The sequence below is a fragment of the Lineus longissimus genome, chromosome 1, assembly GCF_910592395.1.
Source record: "Lineus longissimus chromosome 1, tnLinLong1.2, whole genome shotgun sequence".
NCBI lineage: Eukaryota > Metazoa > Nemertea > Pilidiophora > Heteronemertea > Lineidae > Lineus > Lineus longissimus.
This window is the reverse complement of record NC_088308.1, coordinates 12,160,137-12,183,134: the sequence shown is the minus strand read 5'-3', so window position 1 is coordinate 12,183,134 and position 22,998 is coordinate 12,160,137. Positions and strand designations below refer to the sequence as shown.

The 22,998-nt window shown below is 41.4% G+C and overlaps 1 protein-coding gene across 2 annotated transcripts in view; it reads right to left on the bottom strand.

The window, feature by feature from the left end:
• Positions 1-22,998, bottom strand: part of LOC135488395 (ADP-ribosylation factor-like protein 6-interacting protein 1) — a 79,984-nt gene that overhangs the window by 38,690 nt on the left and 18,296 nt on the right. For both annotated transcript variants that reach the window (XM_064773002.1, XM_064772995.1), the window contains exons 4-5: positions 11,257-11,374; positions 10,832-10,916 (exon numbers count right to left, since the gene is read on the bottom strand). In XM_064773002.1, the coding sequence (XP_064629072.1) occupies positions 10,832-10,916; positions 11,257-11,374 (203 nt within the window). The remainder of the gene's footprint in view (positions 1-10,831; positions 10,917-11,256; positions 11,375-22,998) is intronic.

Here is a 22,998-nt window from a genome sequence, read left to right as displayed (position 1 = left end):
ACCCTTTCCAACCAATTTTTTATGCATTAACCATTCAGCAACATGTTGGTGGGGGAAAAACCTGATCCCTAGATCCCTTACCCCTTGAATTGGTTGCCCAGGTACGACCACAAGCAATTGTCTCAATGAAGCCACCAGTACGACCTCTTGGGAGTCTTGCCAATATCATGCCAGTGAAAAGGAAGGGTAATGATGGTTGAGGGTTGCAGTTAGGGTACCATCGAAGGAGTACCTCTTCCTCGCTCTGGGTTAAACGTGTCAAAGGACTGCACCATCATGAAGGTTTGGGGGTTCCACTCGAGCGCCCCAGGGTAAGCAGCTCGGAAGGACTTATCGAGAGGCCAATAGGGGTTTGAGGGGCCTTCCCCCCTCCCCCCAATGCACTGGCTAAAACATGTCAGAAGGACGGGGGTTGGGGGGGGGAGGGGCTCTCCATGGCGACAGTTGCGCGAGTTCAATAGAGCTTGCATTTTACATTAGAATCTGCCAGAGTCCCAGACTACGATAGTCTGGACACCTTTCGGGGGGGGGGGGGGGGACATTTTCCATTTCTTTGCCGGCTATTATGACGATGGAGTTGAGTTACTGCTAATGCGATACAGGGAGAAAACTGTCTATCAAAACAAAAAATTGGCGGAAGGAACTATAGCAGGGTCCCAACCAGGGGGTTTGGGGGGTTTCCCCCCAACCTTAAGGCGCTGCGCGCTTACTAGGGCACTGCACTGATAATATTAGGGAGGTTATGCCATAATCGACCAACAGGTGGAGTCCTTCGAGTACTGAAGTATTGAACTCATTTCCATTCAGGAGGGAAGTGGTTTACTGAAGTATTGAACTCATTTCCATTCAGGAGGGAATGTTTTTATAGAGAAAATGAAATAAAAATGACAAACTAATATATTGGAACAATTCGTGTTTTATTTCAAACATTATTGTACGTGTTTATTTTACATGGACAGTGTAGAGCCTTAGTTACATTAATTACACTAGACTTTATTAGCACAATGGGACAAACAACTCAAACTGCAATTAATGTCATAACATAGCTTTGCATTCTGTAGTTTAATTAAGCACATGCACTTTAAGGCCCAGCCAGGCATAGGCCTAGGCACTCTAAATAAATTCAATGTCATTCAACATCATGTAACAATATTCATCATCATCATATCATTACCGGCGTCGTAACCCTATTGGATTTTTGCCGGAGGTATGGAGTCCACTATAGGCTACTGTCCACCTATGTAGGATCTTTTACTTGCCCTGGCATAGACACTCAGGTACAAGGGACCACGGCTTTTAGTCTCATCCGACAGACCCTCGAGTATTTCATACGTTAATGTACGTATTGTGAAGAGCCAGGAATTTTAGTTCCTTGAAAGCCACGCCGGTTCATCCAGAAATACAATCCTGGGTTCTCCCCGGGATCGAACCCGGGCCCTATTGCGTGGTAGCCAGCAGTGTTAACCACTAGGCTATGAGGCTCTACAAATATTGTACCGGTAGATGATTGCAAAGTTTATGTCTAAAGCACTGATGCCGAAAGAAACTGTTCAATGTTGTCTGCTTAGCATTCCGTTTCGAATCTAAAATGCGTTCTTGTAGTGAGGTCTCAGATTTCAGAATGTTCTCTAACACGTCACCATAGTCCCGATCTAAGCAGAATAGGCGAAGTTGCGATGCATAGTGAAGAGCCATTGCATTGGAGTTGATCTCATATTCTGGCTCAGCCGTTTCATTTTTGTCATTGTCAGCGATTTCGGCAGTGCGTACTTGGTCGTCAACAAATGCGTTTGCAGTAGCGGCTGGCGTGCGGTGTTGCGTTGAATGACGTGACTTCTTGGTATTCGAAGAGTGAATGATTTCTAGAGTAAAATGCGCCTATTTTATTGCAAAATCTCAACAGTACGCCATGATGTGTGAAAAAACCATGCAAATTTAGTTCATCGGCCACCTTTGATCAACAATTAATATTTTTGAAATTTCTCTACTCACGCTTATTCGCCGCAGCATTGACAACACGGCGTGGATTTGTGAGTGTCGCTGACACTGTCAGGTGACAATGAGTGAAAAGCTGAGAAGATTAGTAAACAAATCCCACGGCTTGATTAGGATACAAGAACAAGGTGTCATGGGGTAATTACCTTGATTAATTGCGCAAACATCTCACCTGTCAGGCCTATCTGATTATCCAAGCGCACACAGGAAGCCATTGATTTTGCGGACTGTCCGTAATTGGGAGGGAATCGTGCCAAAAAATGACCGTCGCCCTGTCCGCAATTCGGAATAGAGACTTAGTAAAAATCGGGACTGGGCGGAGGTGTTTGTAATGTAGAGGTGTCCGCCTGGCAGAGGTGTCTGCAGGGGGAGGTTGTACTGTATCTTACGTCCAAGTCGGCTCTTTAAGATGAAATGGCCATTGTACTTATTACTGAATTGATTTTTTAGACAACAGACATTCGGGTTCAGGAAATCTGCCATAGTTTGTACTCAAATATCAACCCATTTGGCCCCTGCATAAGCCTTGAAAAGTAAATGGAATTGAAAACCCAGGTGACACTGAATGGTGGTTTAGATGTAGCCATGTTATAGAATTGGTGGCAATTGACCAAGCAAAGCAATAGGTGCATCAGACTTGGTCCCTTGTAGTCAAGTGGTGAATCAGACCAGTATGAATTCCAGCCCCTGAGATCACCTGACCACTGGGTACGAATGAGTATTTTAAATTTTTAAAAATTTCTTGTCATTTTGGATCAGAAGAAACGTGCCTTAGTTGCAGCCTTGAAGTGATCAAACCTGAAATGTCAGTTGAGTTGAGTGTGCACACAGTTTCTGTAGGCTCCATCAACTGACCGAGTGCCCATGATAACTGGGGGAATAATTTCCTTGTCTCCAGTCAACCCAGTACATGGTTAGACGAAGACTGACTACTTTAAGACCTCTGTGTCAATTGCGTGTTGCCTCACCCTTTGACGCCCTACCCATAACTACCCTGGGGCCTTTATGGGCGTGTTGACACAGCGTTGTCAAGTACATCTTAACCTCACCAATCAATCAGTCATTAACCCTTTCCTGCGGGTGGCGTGCATAGCATATCATGTACATATGGTCCCATGTTGTGCAGGTGATGCGTTGTGCCAGTGACGTCCTATGCACGTCATGCCATGCCCTTCTAAGATATTTATTCATCAGTGCTTGGTCACAACCTCTCTAAATACGCCAAACACACTCGGGGATAATTAGTTTCATCCTAATAGTATAGATGGTGACACTTTCGACCGTTAGTTAAAACTTAACTCTACTATTTATTATTGGTATCGACGGCCAGCACATGGCGGCGCTGACAGAAAAAATGGCTGCCAGAGCAAAATGGTCAAAGGTGGGAACCAGGTCACAACCGCCCTCCCCCCCCCCCCGAAAGCTATAAAAAATTCACAAGATATTGTAAACCCTACCAAGACATGATGCATGGTCAAAGTAATTTTTTTCTGTATACAGTGGAACCCCGGTTGGCGACCACCTCAGTAACGCGACCACCCCGCCAACGCGACCACGATTCTCCGGTCCCGAATGGTTTCCTCTCTAATTACCATTAAGAGACCCCCGCTAAGACGACCACCCCGGTACCCCGACCGCGACCACTGGCTTGGCCGGTCCCAAACTGAAAATCAACCCCGCTAACCCGACCACCAGGCCTAATTGCCGTAATCGGTCGCGACCGCGGCATAGTAATTAGCACCTCGCTGCCAAGCTTTGTTGAGACGGGGACAGTGGCCATGGGAATACATATGAAAACAAAAAAAATACAATGTGATTTTGCAGGTATGATCAATTGTATAAGTGTAAATGAATAAATAAACTTTCCTTTTCGAACGTTTTCATGGTTTGTTTTCATTACTGAGCCAGTTCAGTACCAGACATGCGCACTCAGCAGTAGCAAAATCATGTGATTTGCGTGATTTGCATATGAACTTATAATAAACGGCGGGTAGTTTGAAGACCACACTTATGACAATAACAAGCTTGCGAGACGTTTGAATGTTTTATGATATGGAGAACTTGGTTGATTTACTACAGTATCATTTTATATTTCTTTAAATATTTTGACTGAAAATAGACTTGATTAAAACTGTAGCATTACTCAACTCATCTTCTCAGGTGGAATCATACGACAAGTTTACTTCAATCGTCACAAACAGTCGGGTACATGGAGGATGATTCAGCAAATTGCCCGCAAATGCGTCACGTCGGGCAGATAATGAAACTTTGTGGATAAAATGAGTTACAAAATTACCTTTTCTAACTCATTCTGAGAATGTAACATGTAATTTTATCGACGAATTGTTCTTGCGAGGCATGATAACAAAACTTTGGAGCGTGCATCATCTCAATCAGGCAGCGTTGCTATGGTAGTACAGCGTACACACGCCATGCAGTCGGCAATTTTGGCGGGAAAAATAATCATGTATTTCGTCTGGGGATTCCCAACCTCGCTAACACGACCACCCCGGTAACACGACCACTCTGACAACGGTCCCATGAGTGGTCGTGTTACCGGGGTTCCACTGTATTTCATTTTCAACCCATTCGATGGATACACAGAGGTAAAATTAGTGTTGCCTAATAATGGCAGAAGTCAACCAGCATGCACCGAGATAGGAATTTTTAACACCAAATATCAGTAAGTTTTGTAATTACTCTCAATCGCATCATTTATTCCAAGGCTGTACACCAAGTATATTGACATACTTATTGGATATTCATATCAACTGCATCTGAAAACATTGGCCTAGGGCACCAATGTAAGCATGGTAAAGAAACTTACACACTTTGGAATCTGGCCTCACTTGAGCATGTATTGCATGGTGGGTGAAAGATAAGTTGATGTCTGACAAGAAGCCCTGCCAGGTCTACAGGTTGCATATTTGTGTTATGGCTTATCTGGTATGAACAAACAAAGGTCTGAGAAGAGCAGAGAATAGAACATTGTACAGCTCAAGCAGCTGTTGACAACTATCAGAGGAGAATGGTGAAGTCAAGTAATCAGACAACACAAAATAAAGAAACTGGTTTCATTGCAGGATAATTAGTCACCTTCCATATAGTTCATTTGACAAATGGCAGTGGCTGACCTTAGAACCGAACACCATAACTTCAGAGCACGATGTGTGGGTAGGCTTACGAGAAGAAGACTTCACAATTTGTTTATCCTGAGATTGAGGCCTAGGCCTTCTTGACTTGCACCTCGTGCACAAAACCACTCTTGGCAAGTTATTTTCCATGATTGGCACTTCATGAAAAACTACTTCTGGATATATCTCATGAATGCTGCTAGTTCTACATGTAAATGGAATTTAAAACAGAACCATGCAATATTTATTGTATTGTACAAATTTGGTAAGCCTACATCAAATAATATCAGTCTGGGTTTTTCATGGTCGAAGAGGTTGAACATAAAAATTGGTCATCATTCACTTCAGGACCAGATCTCCTTTTTTAGCATTATTGTAAGGCTTTTCATCTGTAGGTGGTATGATGTGGAACCAATAGTCAAACAGCATGAACTTGTGAATAAGTTAAAACTTGTCTTGATAATGGGACCTCCATTAATTCAGCACATCCTACTCACTTGTGATATCATTCACCAATATCACAACACCTTATATTTCAAACGTTACATCCTTCAGAATTATCCATATTCAACAGCCACTAAGGGAACATTTTTAATGGCCCGTGCCATCACTATCATGCTTGTTAAAGACAAAATTTAGGATGTAGATGAGGTTGCACCATTCACCAGTTCACCATACAAGGAACACACATAAACAACCAGGGACCATTGTGTTCACCTGTGCCCAGGAAGGTGGCTTTAGGCACATGAAACATTATCCAGCATTGGCTTTAGTGGGCTACTGGTTATCTATACTATAATGCGCGTTGTGCCTGTTAAATAGGAGGCGATTTTTGTTTCAAAATTGGGCCTCCGAAATGCGTCGAATTCTTGCAACTTTTGGCTTCGTAGGTGTGGATCATAAGTAAGAGTGTCACTGAGGGTGTCATACGTCGAATATCTTGGTGGTTTTGGAATAAATAACAACTTTTCAGAGAGCACGTCGACTGGAGAGCTCCGCTCATTCTCAAAAGCATACACAAACTTCACGCATATTCTCCCTGCCACATCAGTATTAGCTTCCAGCACGTATGTAGTGCTATACAACCTGGTCCATGGTGCAGGGTATTAGCAGGGAGATTAATGATTAGCCTATTCTATTTTAGTTCTATTCGAGAAACACTGACTGGAGTGATAAGGCAAATTCTGCAGGGTGGCCTACCGGAACATGCAGTCAGGGTATCAATAAACAGTTATGCCAGGATGGACAAAATATGTACAGTGGCCAGCGCCTGCTCTTTGATTTATTCTTTACTGATTGATGTTGTCAGTTTGAATTGCGTTCTGCATCTCTCCATGCGCCTGGCTTTGGTCCGACAGTGGCATTGGGTACGGGAGTGGGTAGGTGATATGCCTAATATGTGAGGCCCTTATTTGGAACAGGACCTGCTGTCACTGGTCTCAATGCATTGTGCAAAATAGCGTACTCCAATCAATCTATTGGGGGTTGCATGTAGATAGCAGCAATAAGTCCCTAAATGCAGTTCATTTCGTGTTTAACCTTTAATAAAACTTCAGTAACGTTAGAAATTTAATGTAGTTCAATCATCGTGCCCATTTAACTAATGTATATTACATTTCAACTTTGCCCGCTCCATGGGTATATGCTAGTTGGTATAATACCATTATGAATGAATAATTTCTTGGTTTACCTGTCAAGAGTATATGGCTAATGATGAAGAGCTCTGCTCTGTACAACAACATGAACAAGCACTGTAGCGCAGCACCAGCATGACCAGTAGGCCTCCACACTGGTGTACTTGTACAGTGAAGATTTGCTAAGCCTAGACAGGTACACATTTTGAAACATGTGCAAGCATAGAATTTTTAGCGTTACATGTACCTCCCTTTGCGAGCATTTGCATCCACCAACTAGTAACTGATTCTATATGGTCTCATATTGACTTAGACAAAGATCTGAACCGTGAAAAAACGAGTATAAGGCACTGCTTCACGATGTCATTGTCATGAGGTTGTCGGTATTTCAGTCCCTTGTAGGCACATGCCGGAACAAAATATTGGTCTGTCGTAGTGAAGCCCCATTAAGGACAATATATTTGGCTCTGTCCCTTGTGGGCACACTCCAGACCAAAATATTGGTCTATCTAAATGAAGCCAATTTAATTGGCTGTATGGCCAGATGTCAAAATGAGAATTCAAGAGAAAAACAAGAGGGGCAATATTTATGAGGGCCTGATAGATACCCTGCGCAATTAATGCAAAGAGAGTGCTTACAAATCCTCTTTTTTGTAAGATGAGACATTTCACTGCAAAAACTGCTCATATATTCATGTAGTTACAGACCTAATAATCAGTTTGTCAAAGTTCCATCAAAATTAGCCAAAATATAAAGTGTCCTAAGAACAAAATAACTTTTACAATCTTTGTAAAATTTTTGTTCATCAAAGCACTATTTTCAAAAATCAACCATGCTTCCAGTCAGAGTAGTCCTAGCTACCCTAAACAATGATATGTATATTAAGCATAGAACATATCACTACTAAAATGGACGTAGAGCTGAAATAGTTTGTCACACATCTCCTCCGTCAGTTCAGATCGGATGACCTCGGAACTTTTCCTGAAAGTCGTGGTTGATATGGAGATGGTCCTGCCAGGTTAAATGGGTAAACTTTGCAGCAATCTCGGAGAAATAGCATTTTTTGTTCTTTCTATATATGGGCATAATCATTAACATAAGGGGCCATTTCAGCAGGTCTGATTTGCATATGGGGCCATCTATTAAATCAAAGTGTGGGATTATACAAAAATAAGCCGGGAAAGTATTGGGGCCACTACATGTTTAAAGCATTCATCCATCTCCACAATTTCCCCCTTTATTTTTGTCGTACTCTTTCACCTTACGTTGTTAATCGCTCTTAATTTTTCGAAGTACCGTATGGGAATTCATCACGTGATACACGTCACATAATAACAAAACCGCCTCACCCGACCCAAGCACTGGGCGCAAAGTAGCGCACAGCTCCCTATATGAATACCCGGGGCAAATATAAAATATAATATAAAATCCCGATTAACATTTTTTTACTGCAATAAAAACAGGCTAACCACTGCAGATTAACAAGTAAGTGAGTGTTCCGGAATGAGTGGAGTCCGTGCGGAGGGTGTCGAAAAAACCCTAGGCGAACTACTTCCTCCGTCTGGTGCTGCCACCCACTATGCTCGCGGCATTTGTTGTACTAAGTTTGTAACTTCACGCCATTGCCTCTTCACCATTTGCGAAATAGTTTGTCAAAATGGAGTGGAGTTTGATTTTTCCGGTCACAACCCCTCAGACCAATCAACCCATATCACCCAGATTGTCCCAATCATCAAACATCAGACATATCATTTCATTTCACCCAAATTGCCCCAACCCCACAGTAAGGCGAGACTTTTTTTATTTGTTGGTGCTCGGATCTGCCGACCTCCCAATGACCGAAATAAGAAAATGAAATGGCCAGGGCCATTGTGCTCACCTCATGTGGAGGAAAGATGGATAAAGAGCATGGTATTGTGTCATGTAGTGTTAGGTTTGATGTAGGTCCAAGCAATTACAATTTCCCCAAAATGGCCAATTTACAGTATATTCGACCTCTGTGACCTTGAAAAGTAGGTCAAATCAAAGAAGACCCGGGTGACACATCGAATGGTTGTTAGAATTAGATGTACCTATGATATAAAATTGGTGCCAATCGGGCAAGTCATTATTAGGAATAATGGCATTTTGAAGAATTTAGTATTTGGCCTCCTCCCTGGAGGCCAAACGGCAAATCAGATCGCACCAAACTTCGGTACCTGAGATCACCTGACCAAGGGGTACATGTGTACTTAATTTGTGATCAATAGTCATTGCAGTTAAGAAACGTGCCATAGTTACGGCCTGACGGCAAATTTACGTCATTTGACCTCTGTGACCTTGACAAGAAGGTCAAATTGAAAACCTGTGTGACATATACTGTATGGTGGTTAGATGTACCCATGATATCAAATTGGTGGCAATCGGGCAAGAAGTTAAGGAATAATCACATTTTTAAGGTTTTTGGATTTTGCCCCCTGGTGGTCAAGTGGTGAATCATATTGGACCAAACTTCGGTCCCTGAGATCACCTGACCAAGGGGTACATGTGTACTTAATTTGTGATCAATAGTCATTGCAGTTAAGAAACGTGCCATAGTTACGGCCTGACGGCAAATTTACGTCATTTGACCTCTGTGACCTTGACAAGAAGGTCAAATTGAAAACCTGTGTGACATATACTGTATGGTGGTTAGATGTACCCATGATATCAAATTGGTGGCAATCGGGCAAGAAGTTAAGGAATAATCACATTTTTAAGGTTTTTGGATTTTGCCCCCTGGTGGTCAAGTGGTGAATCATATTGGACCAAACTTCGGTCCCTGAGATCACCTGACTAAGGGGTAAATGTGTATCAAATTTGGGATCAATAGTCATTGCAGTTTAGAAACGTGCCATCGTTACATCCTAACGGCCAATTTACACCATTTGACCTCTGTGACCTTGAAAAGGAGGTCAAATCAAAAACCCGGAGGATATATGATGCACCTTTGCTAGAAGTACCTACCATATTTTTTTCAAAATTTCCCGACTACTATTAAGGGAGATATTGCATATTTTCACTTTTAACGTTTGGCCCCCTGGTGGCCAAACCATGAAACGAATCGGACCGAAACTTGGTCTCCAAGGTGTCATTACATAAGGGTACATGTGTACCAAGTTTCAACTCAATAGCTCTAACAGTTACGAAACGTGCCCTGCTAACGGATGACGGACGACGACGACGACGACGACGACGGACGACGGACGCCACGGTATGGGATACGCTCACCTCTGCTAAGAGGTGAGCTAAAGAATAAAAATTTTATATCTAGCGAGTCTCGGACCCGCTGATTCGAACATTACCGATTTTACAAAAAAAAATAAAAAATTTATTTATTTTTAGCTCCGACGCCCGACAGTAACTTAAAATAAAAGATCAAAAATATTTTTTTCAAAATCAAAATTCGACATGATTGAATTAAAATTAGCTTCGTCGGATTGATCATTCGAATCGAAAGTGCGAATGCCGACCAGCTCTGCCAGACCTAGACTGGTTCTTGTCCTTTCCTAATGCATCCACAGTAGATATTATGACGAGAACCAGTCTATTGTTAAGAGTCTGGCTGCTGACTGTTCAATATGTGTGTGAAAATGCACTACTTTTTTTAGGAAAAAAAATTATTTTTATCCTTCCCTCCGACTTTGAGAAATCCTATCATTTTTTCGAGACCATGAAATCTTTGGAAAAATTTTTTTTTTTTTTTCGTCCTCAAAAATATATTCCTCCAAAAATCCGAGCACCAACTAATAAAAAAAGTCTCGCCTAAGCCAACACCCTAAAACAACCCGCGCCACGGGTATTATGCCAGTAGTGGTAATTAATCTCTACCTTGGGATGACACAGACTGCGTTGTTTAGAATTAAACTGGTGAATACATCAAGCTTCGGTCGGGAACAATGGACGATCTTGAGGGAAGATAACATATAAACCGAATCGGGATCAAGGGCTCTAGAACTGTACTGTGTTTCAGTAGCAGCGCTGGCTGAAACTTGTAGGCTACACCTTTAAAACAAAACAGAGAACACTATAAAATTGAATGTACTTACTGATGAGATATGTAAGTAAGAGGTTATTGATGATATTCCCAATCCAAGCAAGTATTGCCAGTGATGACATAACAGCAACAAAATACTGAAACAAAATAACGAAGACACTAAATTCAGTGACTACAAGTGGGCATATTTTGAATTGGATTGCACCAGTTTTCAAAAGCAACCTTTCCCTAATCACTTCAATCTGAGTTAATCGAACAGACACAAGAAAAAATTGGCTTCATCAGATGAATCATTCTCCCCAAAATCAACGGAACCAAAAACCAACTAAAGTTAGAGGCTGCTGATTAGTTTGGAGCAGGATCTAGAAACAATGGCAGGCATAATTTTTGAGAAATTTGCAGACCTAATTAGTGTACGTAGATAACCAACAAAAATATGGTGACACAAACACTGAAATTAATAGGGTTGACACTTACTGTCTTAGGTTTATCTCTCTTGAGGTTTCCAAGACCTTGTCGCAAACTGTGGAAGTGCACCTTTGCATTGTGAATCCGAATACAGATGTTCTCAAATTCCCTTTCTTGTACTCCAGTCCTGAAAGTGAAAACAGATTATTGCAAAGATGAAACTTTTCGAAGAACATACTGGATCCACTAATCAATAAGATCCCAAGCCCGGCAATACCCTATTTGTATGGGTAGAGTCTAAACAGCTGAACACAATAGTAGGCCTTTCGCAGCCAGAAAAGGGGTGACCTCTCTTGAATATCTATTCAAGAGTTCACAACGTAATCGTGAATTGTCATGAATTTACTTGATTTTGCTATTAAGGCGAGACTTTTTTTATTTGTTGGTGCTCGGATCCGCCGACCTCCCGATGTCCGAATTAAGAAAAAAAATAAAATTTTTATATCTAGCCAGTCTCGGATCCGCCGATTCGAACATTACCGATTTTACAAAAAAAAAAAAAAATTATTTTATTTTGAGCTCCGACGCCCGACAGTAACTTAAAAGATCAAAAATATTTTTTTCAAAATCAAAATTCAACATGATTGAATAAAAATTAGCTTCGTCGGATTGATCATTCGAATCGAAAGTGCGAATGCCAGACCAGCTCTGCCAGACCTAGACTGGTTCTTGTCCTTCCCTAATGCATCCACAGTAGATATTATGACGAGAACCAGTCTATTGTTATGAGTCTGGCTGCTGACTGTTCAATGTGTGAAAATGCACTACTTTTTTTAGGAAAAAATTTTATTTTTATCCTTTCCTCCGACTTTGAGAAATCCTATCAATTTTTCGAGACCATGAAATCTTTGGAAAAAAACATTTTTTGTTTGTTTTTGTTTTTCGTCCTCCTCAAAAATATATTCCTCCAAAAATCCGAGCACCAACTAATAAAAAAAGTCTCGCCTAAGTAAAGTAAAGTTTGTTTATTATAGTGTCATCCCTAATGAATGGGCCAGCCAGCTTTGGCTTATGAGACACTCTTTACTTCCAAACTCCTAGATCTCTAATGCCAGGCGCCTGGCGAGAAGGCAGTTTGTACCCTTATATTTAACTAGCTGGCAGCTAACCAACCGGCATTGGAAGGAGGTTACCAATGGGCCTCGAACCTTCGACCTTTTGTTCACGAGGCAGATGCCTAACCACTAGGCCATCGAGATCAGCTATATTTATCGAGAACTGCTAATTGTCCGACATTTGGTTTGGCTCATTATCATAATGCAACTTCGGAACCGAGAAGCGCCACTATCGGTGCTTAGACAAATCAGGCTGCTGGGCAACAAATTTCTCCATTTTGGCAGGAATAATTTGTACTGCGCAAGATGTGGTCATGAATGTGGTGGAGATGGGGGTGCAAGCACTGTAGTCCTGGCGCTGAGGGGGGTTTTGTGTGACCAAGAGAGGCCCGAAAAAATTCTTCAAATTATTAAAGTAGAGTATCAGGGTATTCAATTTTACGAGGGTAGAACTTCGTTGCCATGGTCACATTTTTGCAAATGGCGCCTGTTGTTGCCATGGTGACGTTTTTGGAGTCTTTCCCAAGATATTTATTTTGGTCTATCTCCCGAACGCCTGGGGCTAAATATGAAAACAAAACGTCGATATATATGTTGTTGGGCTCCCTCTATTCAAATATGCTAATGAGAGTCTCGTTAAAGGTCAAGGTCATTGTGAAAGCTCAAGGTCAAACCAAAAAGTCACAAAAAAATTCCACTTCTGTGGCATATAGTTGGCTTTTGATAGATGTTTTTATCATAAAAGACATATACTTTTGCCTATTTTACTTCAGGGGGTAATGAGCTATCAAAGTAATGTAGGCAAAATTATGTTGCCATGGTAACCGTACTGTAACAGACTCGCTTTCAATCAAGCGCATTTTTCGCTAACTCAAAAAGAAAGAGAAGTTACGTCATATACTTCAGTACAGACTTTAAAATCATTGGGTAAGCCCTTTATACGATTATTAGCGCCAAGTAAAAACTCATACATGTAAGTCACAGATTGTTTAACAATCATCGGAGCTTTAAAACTAAATTATGATTATAATTTTATGTCATTTGTTTTTTTCATCAATATGAAATAGTTCAGTAAGAAATTATTTACCAGATATGTGATTTCATTTTGAAAGTAGAAATTTTAGTGGTATGTTTCCTCCATTGCAATTTTTGAAACTGTGGCATCATCTGACATGAGATCATGTGACGTAATGTTACGTCATTACGATGTGACGTAACTTTGGGCGCCAACAATGATTTTTGAAAAAAGGAGAGGACCCATCAAAAATTTCAAAGGGAAAAGAAGCGCGAAAACAGTATTTGCCGTTTTTCAATGCAAAAAGGACAATTTTTTGTGGAATAAAAGCCGTAAGTATACTAACTTTATTAGAATATGTTCTATAGTCGTTTTTCGCATAAAAGGCAATAGCTCAGGCTCGAGAAAAATGCAAAAAAATATATAGTTTAGTCAGCTTACTTTCGAACTATTTTGATTTTTGTCGAAAACACGGAAAATGCACCAAAAACTTGACTGTGAAACAGCTGATCACCTGGCCGATGCACTCCCAATGCAGTGAACGCCTACGCAGCCATTATGACGAAAATGCGTTTATGAAATACACCAATCTATTGAACGGTGCGAGAGGTTTCAGGAAGTCTTCACGGCATGTCCCAACTCGTGCAGGTGTTCGTTCAGTGATAGATAACGTGAGCAACAGGGAATCCACAATTTTTTAGGAACTACGGTTAGGGGTAGTAAGGCGCATGAACACACTTCTAACTCCTGAAAGCTACCTTAAGATGAAATTAATATTATCGGTAGGGCCTCTTTTCAAAAGCAAATGAAAGGCCAGCTTCCTACAAGTATCAATACTCAATCTAAGTACTATGTAATTATGTATGAAAATACAATTATGTAAAGCTACCTTTATTCTTGCATTTCAGGCACTTTAAATTTTAACGATGAAAACACTTGAGTTATCCTTTTCGGAAAGGGAGCCGATACCTTTTGACCAGAGGAGCTGCATTCTCTGCCAAAAATGTTCGACAGTCAAGTTATCGGGCACTTCGAATGGATGCAAAAGGATACGTGAAACAGCTACTGAAAGGGATGATATTGTCTCGAAAGGCCACATGAACAATGACTGCTACAAACGCTATACAATGAAGAAATCACCAGCCAAATCTACACTGTCCAATGATTCAGAATCAGACACCACAGCGCGATACTCCAAACGCGGTGGTTTAACTCGGAAAGGGACTTTCGGAAAGGGACTGCGCTGAAAAATTTCTGAAATGTGCCGCCCTTTCGCAAGATAACGTTTATTTACGAATATGCGACTTGCAGGATGCGGAAGCAATTTTTGCCGCAGACATATTCTATCACAAATCCTGCATGAAACACTACGTACGTTTATATGAACGCCTGGCCGACAAGTCAGAGGAGAACAAAGATAACGACCACACTGACCAAAAGTGGAATGAAATACTGCTGGAGGTTAAGGACGGTTTTGAGGAAGGATTGGGGTATGAACTAAGCACCATAAGAGACCGAATAAATGAGAAACTGGATCACATGTGTCAGGTGACCAATAAACAAGTTCAAAAGCAGCTAAGTGATGTATTTGGAAGTGACATTGTGTTTTCGAAGTCTGGCAAAGCTACCCAATCTCTATTAGTGTTTAGCGCGAAGGTGTTCTCCACCCCTAAACTTCCAGAGAAAGTCCAAAGCATTGACCCTATTGTTCAGTGTGCAACCGAGATTAGATCTGCGCTACTTAAGTTTGATTTTGATCTTGATGACAGGTTCTGCGATAGTACTGACCTGGAACATGCATGGCGTTCCCAGGCAATCCCTTCTCCTCTTCTTACGTTTTTCGCTACACTGTTCAATTTCAATGCAAAGGACTTCCAAGATAACGAGGCGAGAGTTAGAATGGACACGACAGACCAAGAAGAGGAGTGTCCGTTTAACAGCAAGGTTACCCGAATGAAGTCGCTTTGCCAGATTATGTTTTACGTATTACACAACGGTAAGAAACGAACACCTTTATATATCATGAACAGTCAGGCATTACATGAAACGTGCAAAAGTAAAACACTGATGAAATCCTTTAATAGGTACGGCCTATGCTCCAGCTATGATGATGCAATGCGCCTACAGACAGGTTTAGCGAACTACCAAGCTGGCAGTGATGAAGAAGATGCTCTTCTTCCCAGCAATTTTCATCCAGAGATATTTACCACTGCGGCATTCGATAACTTCGACCATGAAGAGGCAACTCTTTCGGGGAAAGGTGGTTGTCACGATACCGTGACAGTCCTTATTAAGGAAGATCAAGGTGTCCGGCAGAGCAAACCGCGACCTTCGGAGGTCGGCATAGCGCAGGATGAAAGAGCATTCAAGTCAGAACTTAAGTGTCAGCAGCTGAAAGTTTTCGACAAGCCAGCCAAGAAACCGAATCTTCCCGATAATTACAGCGTAGCTACGGATTTGTACGTGAATGAACCAATGATCTCCACCGCTGCTCATAAGGATTTTGCTTGGTCCCTTGCCCGCATCAACATCGACGAGGAGCAGAACGTGAAAGATATCATCCCAGGAAACCAGTGCACACCATCTTGGACAGGCACAAATGCTCTGTAGTCCGATGATTCGACGCCAAAGACCAAGGTTGGATTTTTACCAGTCCTTCCGTACCCGGTGACCCAACATGATACGGTATACACTGCAATGAAGAATATGCAAGCCATTCTTAAACATCTGAAACAATCAAAGATGGCCGTTGCTTGTGATGAAGGAGTCTATAGGATTGCAAGAGAAATTCAGCTTCTTCGACCAACCGAGTTTGGCAATGTAGTTATCTGCTTAGGGACCTTCCACATGGCCAAGGTAGCGTTGGGGTGTATTGGCAAGTATCTGAAAAACAGTGGAGCAGAGGAAATCTTTGTTGAAAGCGGAGTTTTCGGAGTGAATGTTGTCGAGTCGGTGATGTCAGGGAAGCATTATAACCGATCCATGAAGGGTTTCCAGCTCTTGAATGAAGCTTTGACACGTCTGAAGATCAAAGAATATATGAATGTGAAAGGAATCGCCAATCACCAGGGCACACTGCGCACGCTCCAGGACTTGAAACATTGTTTAGAGACCAATAAGGTAGAAGAAAGTAAGAAACTTCTGATGGCCTTCAGCAATAAAGGTGGCTCAAGCATGTTTTCAAAGTATCAGCAGTTCCTTGAACAATCCTCAGAGAAAGATGAGACATTTCGCTATTGGAACACGTTTGGAGAGTTGTATGAAGGGGTCCGAAATCTCATACGAGCAGATCGAGAGGGGAACTGGGAGCTGCATCTAGCATCAGTCCAAACTCTGCTCCCATTATTCGCTGCTTTTGACTCTATCAATTACCTTCGTTGGTGCTCGCTGTACATGGAGGACATGAGGCAGTTACCTGACCAGGCACCTGAGGTCTACAGGGCATTTTGTAACGGAGGGTTCGTCGTGAAACGGCTTTCCGGCAAATTTCGTTCCGTCAGCATGGACATGGCACTAGAGCAAACCATAAACCGGTCGCAGAAAGATGCTGGCGGAATCATTGGAGATACGAAAAGAAAGTCGTTTGTAGCCAAATGGGAGCTTATTAACCACGAGTTGTTGTCGATTTCTAATCTTCATAGAGAGTTAGCTGGAACATGCTCATTTGTCGGGGACATGCTGAACCATGAGCTAAACATTGCTGATACTGTCTCCTCGGAGAGAAATGTGCAGTCACTCCTTCAAATCTTGCTCAAACAAGGTAACCCATTTTCGACAGATAGGCTTGATGGGCGGCTTCACAACATCATGACAAAAGCCATCGCCACAGATGAGGTTCGCCTAGAAATTCTGAACGTTGTCAACATTGGTTCTGAGGCGTACGCGAATCTTAGAGATGAGAGATTTACAAAGAAAACGGTTAAGCTCTCCAGCACAATTCATCGGAGAAATATAAAGACCTTTAAAACCGCACCAACAGCACAGGATGAAGCAAATATTAGGAAAGACAAGGACGCTCACTACCAACGTTCCATAGAGGTAGCGGTTTCAAGGGGAGTGTCGATGGAAGAGCTACTCAAATATGATGTCTCACCAGATTCCTACCTATTTGATCAGGACAAGATGATGAAGAAATCTGCCAAAAGCACTCTGATGCAAGAACTCGAAAAACGATTGCCAGAGAATCGAGAGAATAGGAACTTTGACGATGGAGATCATACAACAGCCATAGTTGACATGATGGGAATCGTTCGGAAGGGCAAGCCAAAAAGGACATTTGGAGATTTTTGAGAGGGGCAGATACGGTACATCAGATCATCAACTTACTACGCACCGCAACTAGATTTAGTCTTTGATTCCTACAATGACAGCGATGTGTCCATAAAAGATGGGGAAAGGCAGAGACGGCAGCATGCAACACCAATCGAGCTTGCTGATGTAGCTTCTGAAACAAAAATGCCTGTAAAAATGGAAACCTTCTGGCCCTCAAAGTCAAACAAGGACAAGCTTGAAGCACTTCTACACGAACGTGTTTTAGACAGAGCAAAAACATTGCTTCCAGATGTGCAAGTGGTCGCTAGCCACATTTTGAGAAAAGAAGAAGATTTACCCTGCAGGCAGTCACACAACGGTAACATCAGCATTTTGGAACAACTAAATAACCTACCCATCGAAGAAGCAGATGACCGGATAATAGCACATGCGTGGCATGCTGTCAAACAGGGAACGAGGCGGGTTGTGGTCTTATCGGCAGACACGGACGTGTTCGTCCTACTGCTGTACTACTGGAAACAGTTTAGCGAAAATGGTCTCAAAGAACTCTGGCAGAAAGCTGGCGTCGGTGATTCTACGCGATACATCCCTATTCACACACTAGCTGCTTGCGTTGGTGAAGAATTGTGTCTGGTCCTCCCTGCCATCCATACTCTTACCGGGTGTGATTACACCAGTAAGTTGGGCACAAAGTACATGGCGCTGAAAACCGATGCAGCAGTATATCTCAGAGGCTTCGGAAGGGAGCCTAGTCTATCCAAGACTCAGATGGCACACTGTGAAGAATACTTAGTTCAAGTGATAAAAAACGGTTTCAAATTCAAAACAATGGACGATCTAAGGATACGTCAGTACTTTCAGAGCAAAGTTAACCGAAGATCCTCTCTACCGCCTACGAGCCATGCCGTATCCTTCCACATCAGACGGGCGTTGTATGCTGCTTACCGAATGATGTCTGTCTTGGATGTCTCTTATAGCGACTACTTGGACCCAACTCATTACAGATTTATTCATAGAAACGACTCACTAGTGGCAGAATTAGGCTTGAACCCCATTCCTTATCATCACACTGTGGTATGCAAGTGCGAAAGGTGTTCCACAGACAGGTGTCCCTGCGTCGGGGAAGGGACAGCCTGCAGCAGGTTTTGTTCGTGCAACTTCAATAGCAATAGCAAGCAGTGTCTAAATCCAATTTCCACTTATCCGATATAAGTGAAGAACTACATTTGCAAACTCAACGTTTGCCAATAACAATATCGAAGTCAGAGGGTGTACCCTTACATGGCCTTTGTAATGATACACGTCGTCATATGACACGCCGATGCCTTGTCAAATCATATTTCACCGGTCATTTCTTTAGCAGTAGGGGCAAAACATTTGAGTAGTCAGTGTCAAAGCTTACTAGTATGTATTCATACTGAATACCAAAACTAAACTTACTGCATGCATCTCGCTGTCTTTGATATCAATAGCGTCATCGAGCCCTTTTTCATGTCATCATGAGTTAGTTCATAGATTTTGAGAAGATGAGACAGCAGAGTAATAGCTGATGTTGCTGCACCTACCTACACGACCTTATAATTGTTGTCCTGCTATAAATGTGCGCTGTTCATTCATAGCCATTTCTTATCTTATTGCGTATCAAGCTCTGTTGTGACTACGTTTAGGTCATGACGTTGTGACGTCACAGATGAGAGATGAAGCGACTATTATGTATGATGTTTATTATTGTCGACTGTATTCCTTAGTGGTCGGTAATGAAGCATGATACACCACTATGCTGGCAAATGCCACATCTACATTTCTGAAAACAATCCAACGCGACCGAAGAGCGGATCCCCACCAGAATAGTTAGATTTCTCTTAAATTACTCAGACCCTAGAAATTGACTGACCTACACATATTAAAAGATAAATATTTAGCGTTAAACATCACTTAAAAAGATGTAGAATATCGATAAAGTAATACATAAACATTTTGGTGAAATGAAAAATGTGTCAAAAATAACGTAACTTTGATTGAGCGAAAAATGCGCTTGATTGAAAGCGAGCTTGTTACAGTATGGTTACCATGGCAACATAATTTTATTTAATTTACTTTGAGAGCTCATTACCCCCTGAAGTAAAATAGGCCAAAGTATATATCTTTTATGATAATAACAACTATCAAAAGCCAACTATATGCCACAGAAGTGAAATTTTTGGTGACTTTTTGGTTTGACCTTGACCTTTCACAATGACCTTGACCTTTAACGAAACTCTCATTAGCATATTTGAATAGAGGGAACCCAACAACATATATATTGACGTTTTGTTTTCATATTTAGCCCCAGGTGTTCGGGAGATAGACCAAAATAAATATCTTGGGAAAGACTCCAAAAACGTCACCATGGCAACAACAGGCGCCATTTGCAAAAATGTGACCATGGCAACGAAGTTCTACCCTCATAAAATTGAATACCCAGATACTCTACTTTAATAATTTGAAGAGTTTTTTCGGGCCTCTCTCGGTCACACTAAAACACCCTCAGCGTCTGGACTACTGTTCTCTAATTACAGATTTATTATCTCTTTATTACTGCATTATAGGGGCAAGTAACTTCAACTGTCATATTATCCGGGATCTCAATTCAGGCACAGGTTTTTTTGGTCGATGAAGAGGGAGCAACCTGCTGCGTGTTCTCGCTTCAAAAAACTTGATTCAATTACAACTTGATGATTGACTCCCAAACACATGATTTCTAGGCCATGCGCTTCGTGTAAATGAAAACAAGCCCTCTCATTGGTTAATGACTTCGGCAATCATCGGAAATTTCTGAACCAAACCCAACGACAGACAATTAGCACTACCCATACTTATTTAGGATAAAGACCAGTCTTTCTTAATTCTTGGTATAAGCCATGACTTCGAGACTGAATCTGGATAATGATGTGGTGTCATTCATTATCACATAGTCTTAAGCTTACACCGTATTTACGCGTATTAAGGCGCACGCGCATATAAACGAAAACTGCTTGTTTTCACCCTTGTTTACCTGATCAAATTTGTCGTTCTTAAGTGCATGCGCCTATAAATTTCATGGGGTCAATTCTATAAGGGGCCGTCTCCAAATTGATTTCGTTTCAAACGCGTTTGAAACGGGCAAAAAGCGTTTATTCTACAACGAAATTCAAACGAAAATCATCCGTTTATCAGCCGTTTGAAAAGCGTTTGAAAACAAACGCACACCCCAGATGAAAATTTCGAAACGCTCCCAAACGAACACGCCCGATCAGAACGCTTGCCACACGATTTCCAAACGATCGCACTAAACGGATCTCAAACGCACGTCAAACGATTGTCAAACGCACTTCGTTTCAAACGAAACGATTGTCGAACGCACTTCGTTTCAAACGAACTGGAAACGTAATTCGTTTCAAACGAACGGAAAACGCACTATCAAACGAACTTGAAACGTACTTCGTTTGAAACGAAATGTGCACGAAATGCACATGCGATGCTCTTGTTTCATTCTTTCATTGATTTATATCTTGAAAGACGGATGTGTATTTCGCCCATTTATCTTTGTTATTTTCGATCTTTATCGGTAAGTCTAATTGAGATTCAACAGTTGCATCTAGAGAAATTTGCTTCTAATTGCTACCGTATCACTGTTTTTAGTAATCGGCCTATAAATGTGCTTTTATAGGCCTATCTGTTCACAGTCCTGCGACATCAGGGCCGATCGCATGTGTTGAATATCAATCCTAAATTCTCATTTCAAGTAGTAAGGCTTGTATCAAGTAGGCCTAGGTCTATGACTAGAATTAAATTAGTACCGATTCGCGCACATCGATCTTGCGGTCGGCCCAGACATGACATGTATGTATAGGCAGAATCATTCCTGCCTCCAAGACTTGCCGTTGTGTAACTGCACATGTAGGCTATACTAGTAGTCACTATAGCCTATCCTAGCCATTCCCTATATTGGTACTCTTGGCTCTCTCATTTGAATGAGTCCTGCCAATACCAAGCTGCAAAACAAATATAATAAACATCGTCAGCGCGGTGGCCGTATTGCCTTGGTATATGACTATTAAAGTTTCGAACTTACCCAATCTTTATTACCAACCAAATGACCCAGGCCTACTTAATGACGTTAACAGACTGAAGTAGCGTTTTGTAAAGTAACTACATGCGTATAAATGTTATAATTTTAATCCAACCGACAACAACAAGAGAAATTTTTTGAGGGCGTTGTGATACTGGGTGATACCGATACCACCAGATTATTTTTTGGGTGACTGTATTCTCCCCGGTATTCCCCAATGCATTTAAGATTTAAACGATCGTACATGTATTTAAACCCCATCTCCACCACCAATTATTTCAGGTTTGTGTTCAGCATGATGGATCCCGGTGATGTCAATGACATAGGCCTACCAGGTGCAGAAAAAGGTAGGTTTGATTTTATAATGTAATGCTAATTGCTATACTAAAATGCTCTCTTCGAACTTTGATATACCAACCATCTACCGTACTGTATTTATACTTGGTTTCATAAATTGTGTTCACACTTCCTTCTGCCACCAATGAAGATGCCTACCGGAAATTCAAGCTGTTTTCATGTTTTCATTATCAAATCAAGAGAAGGCTATGTTTAGAATAATGAAATTAACGTGCACATTTATCTGGTCAGCTTCGTGAGGTCTTATGGCTTCTGTAGGCTTCTGGTAGTGCATGAAGATTTCATTTTCTGAATGCTCATTCTTTTGAAATTGATATTTGAAAAAAAATGTATTAACTCGAACGGAAGGCTGGATTGCAGCACACAACATTTACACTTTGTTATTTTGGTTCACTATGTCATCCTTATTTTGAATATTTTGACACAAAGTCTACGTCAAATCACCGATATTGGCATATAAAATAGAATTATAATCAATACCGGTACAACACTATTCTCACTCTCAGTCTTGTCAGCCCGCCCGTTGATTGATAGGCACGCATGTTCCTCTGTCAGAGTCACTTAAAGGGAAACTGAGCTGCCACTTTCTAAACAAGTTGCTTCAATTTAACAATTATATTTAGAATAATGAAATGAATTTGCACATTTATCTGGTCAGCTTCATGAGGTCTTAAGGCTTCTGTAGGCTTCTGGTAGTGCATTGATATTTCATAATTCTGAATGCTCTTTTTTTTAAAATACATTAAAAAATGTATTAACTGGAACGAAAGGCTGGATTGTAGCATGCGCACACCCATTTACACTTTGATATTTTGGTTCACTATGTCAGTATGTTATCCTTATTTTCAATATTTTGACACAAAGTCTGCGTCAAATCATCGATATTGGCATAAAAATAGAATTATAATCAATACCGGTACAACACTATTCACAGTCTTGTCAACCCGCCCCTTGATTGATAG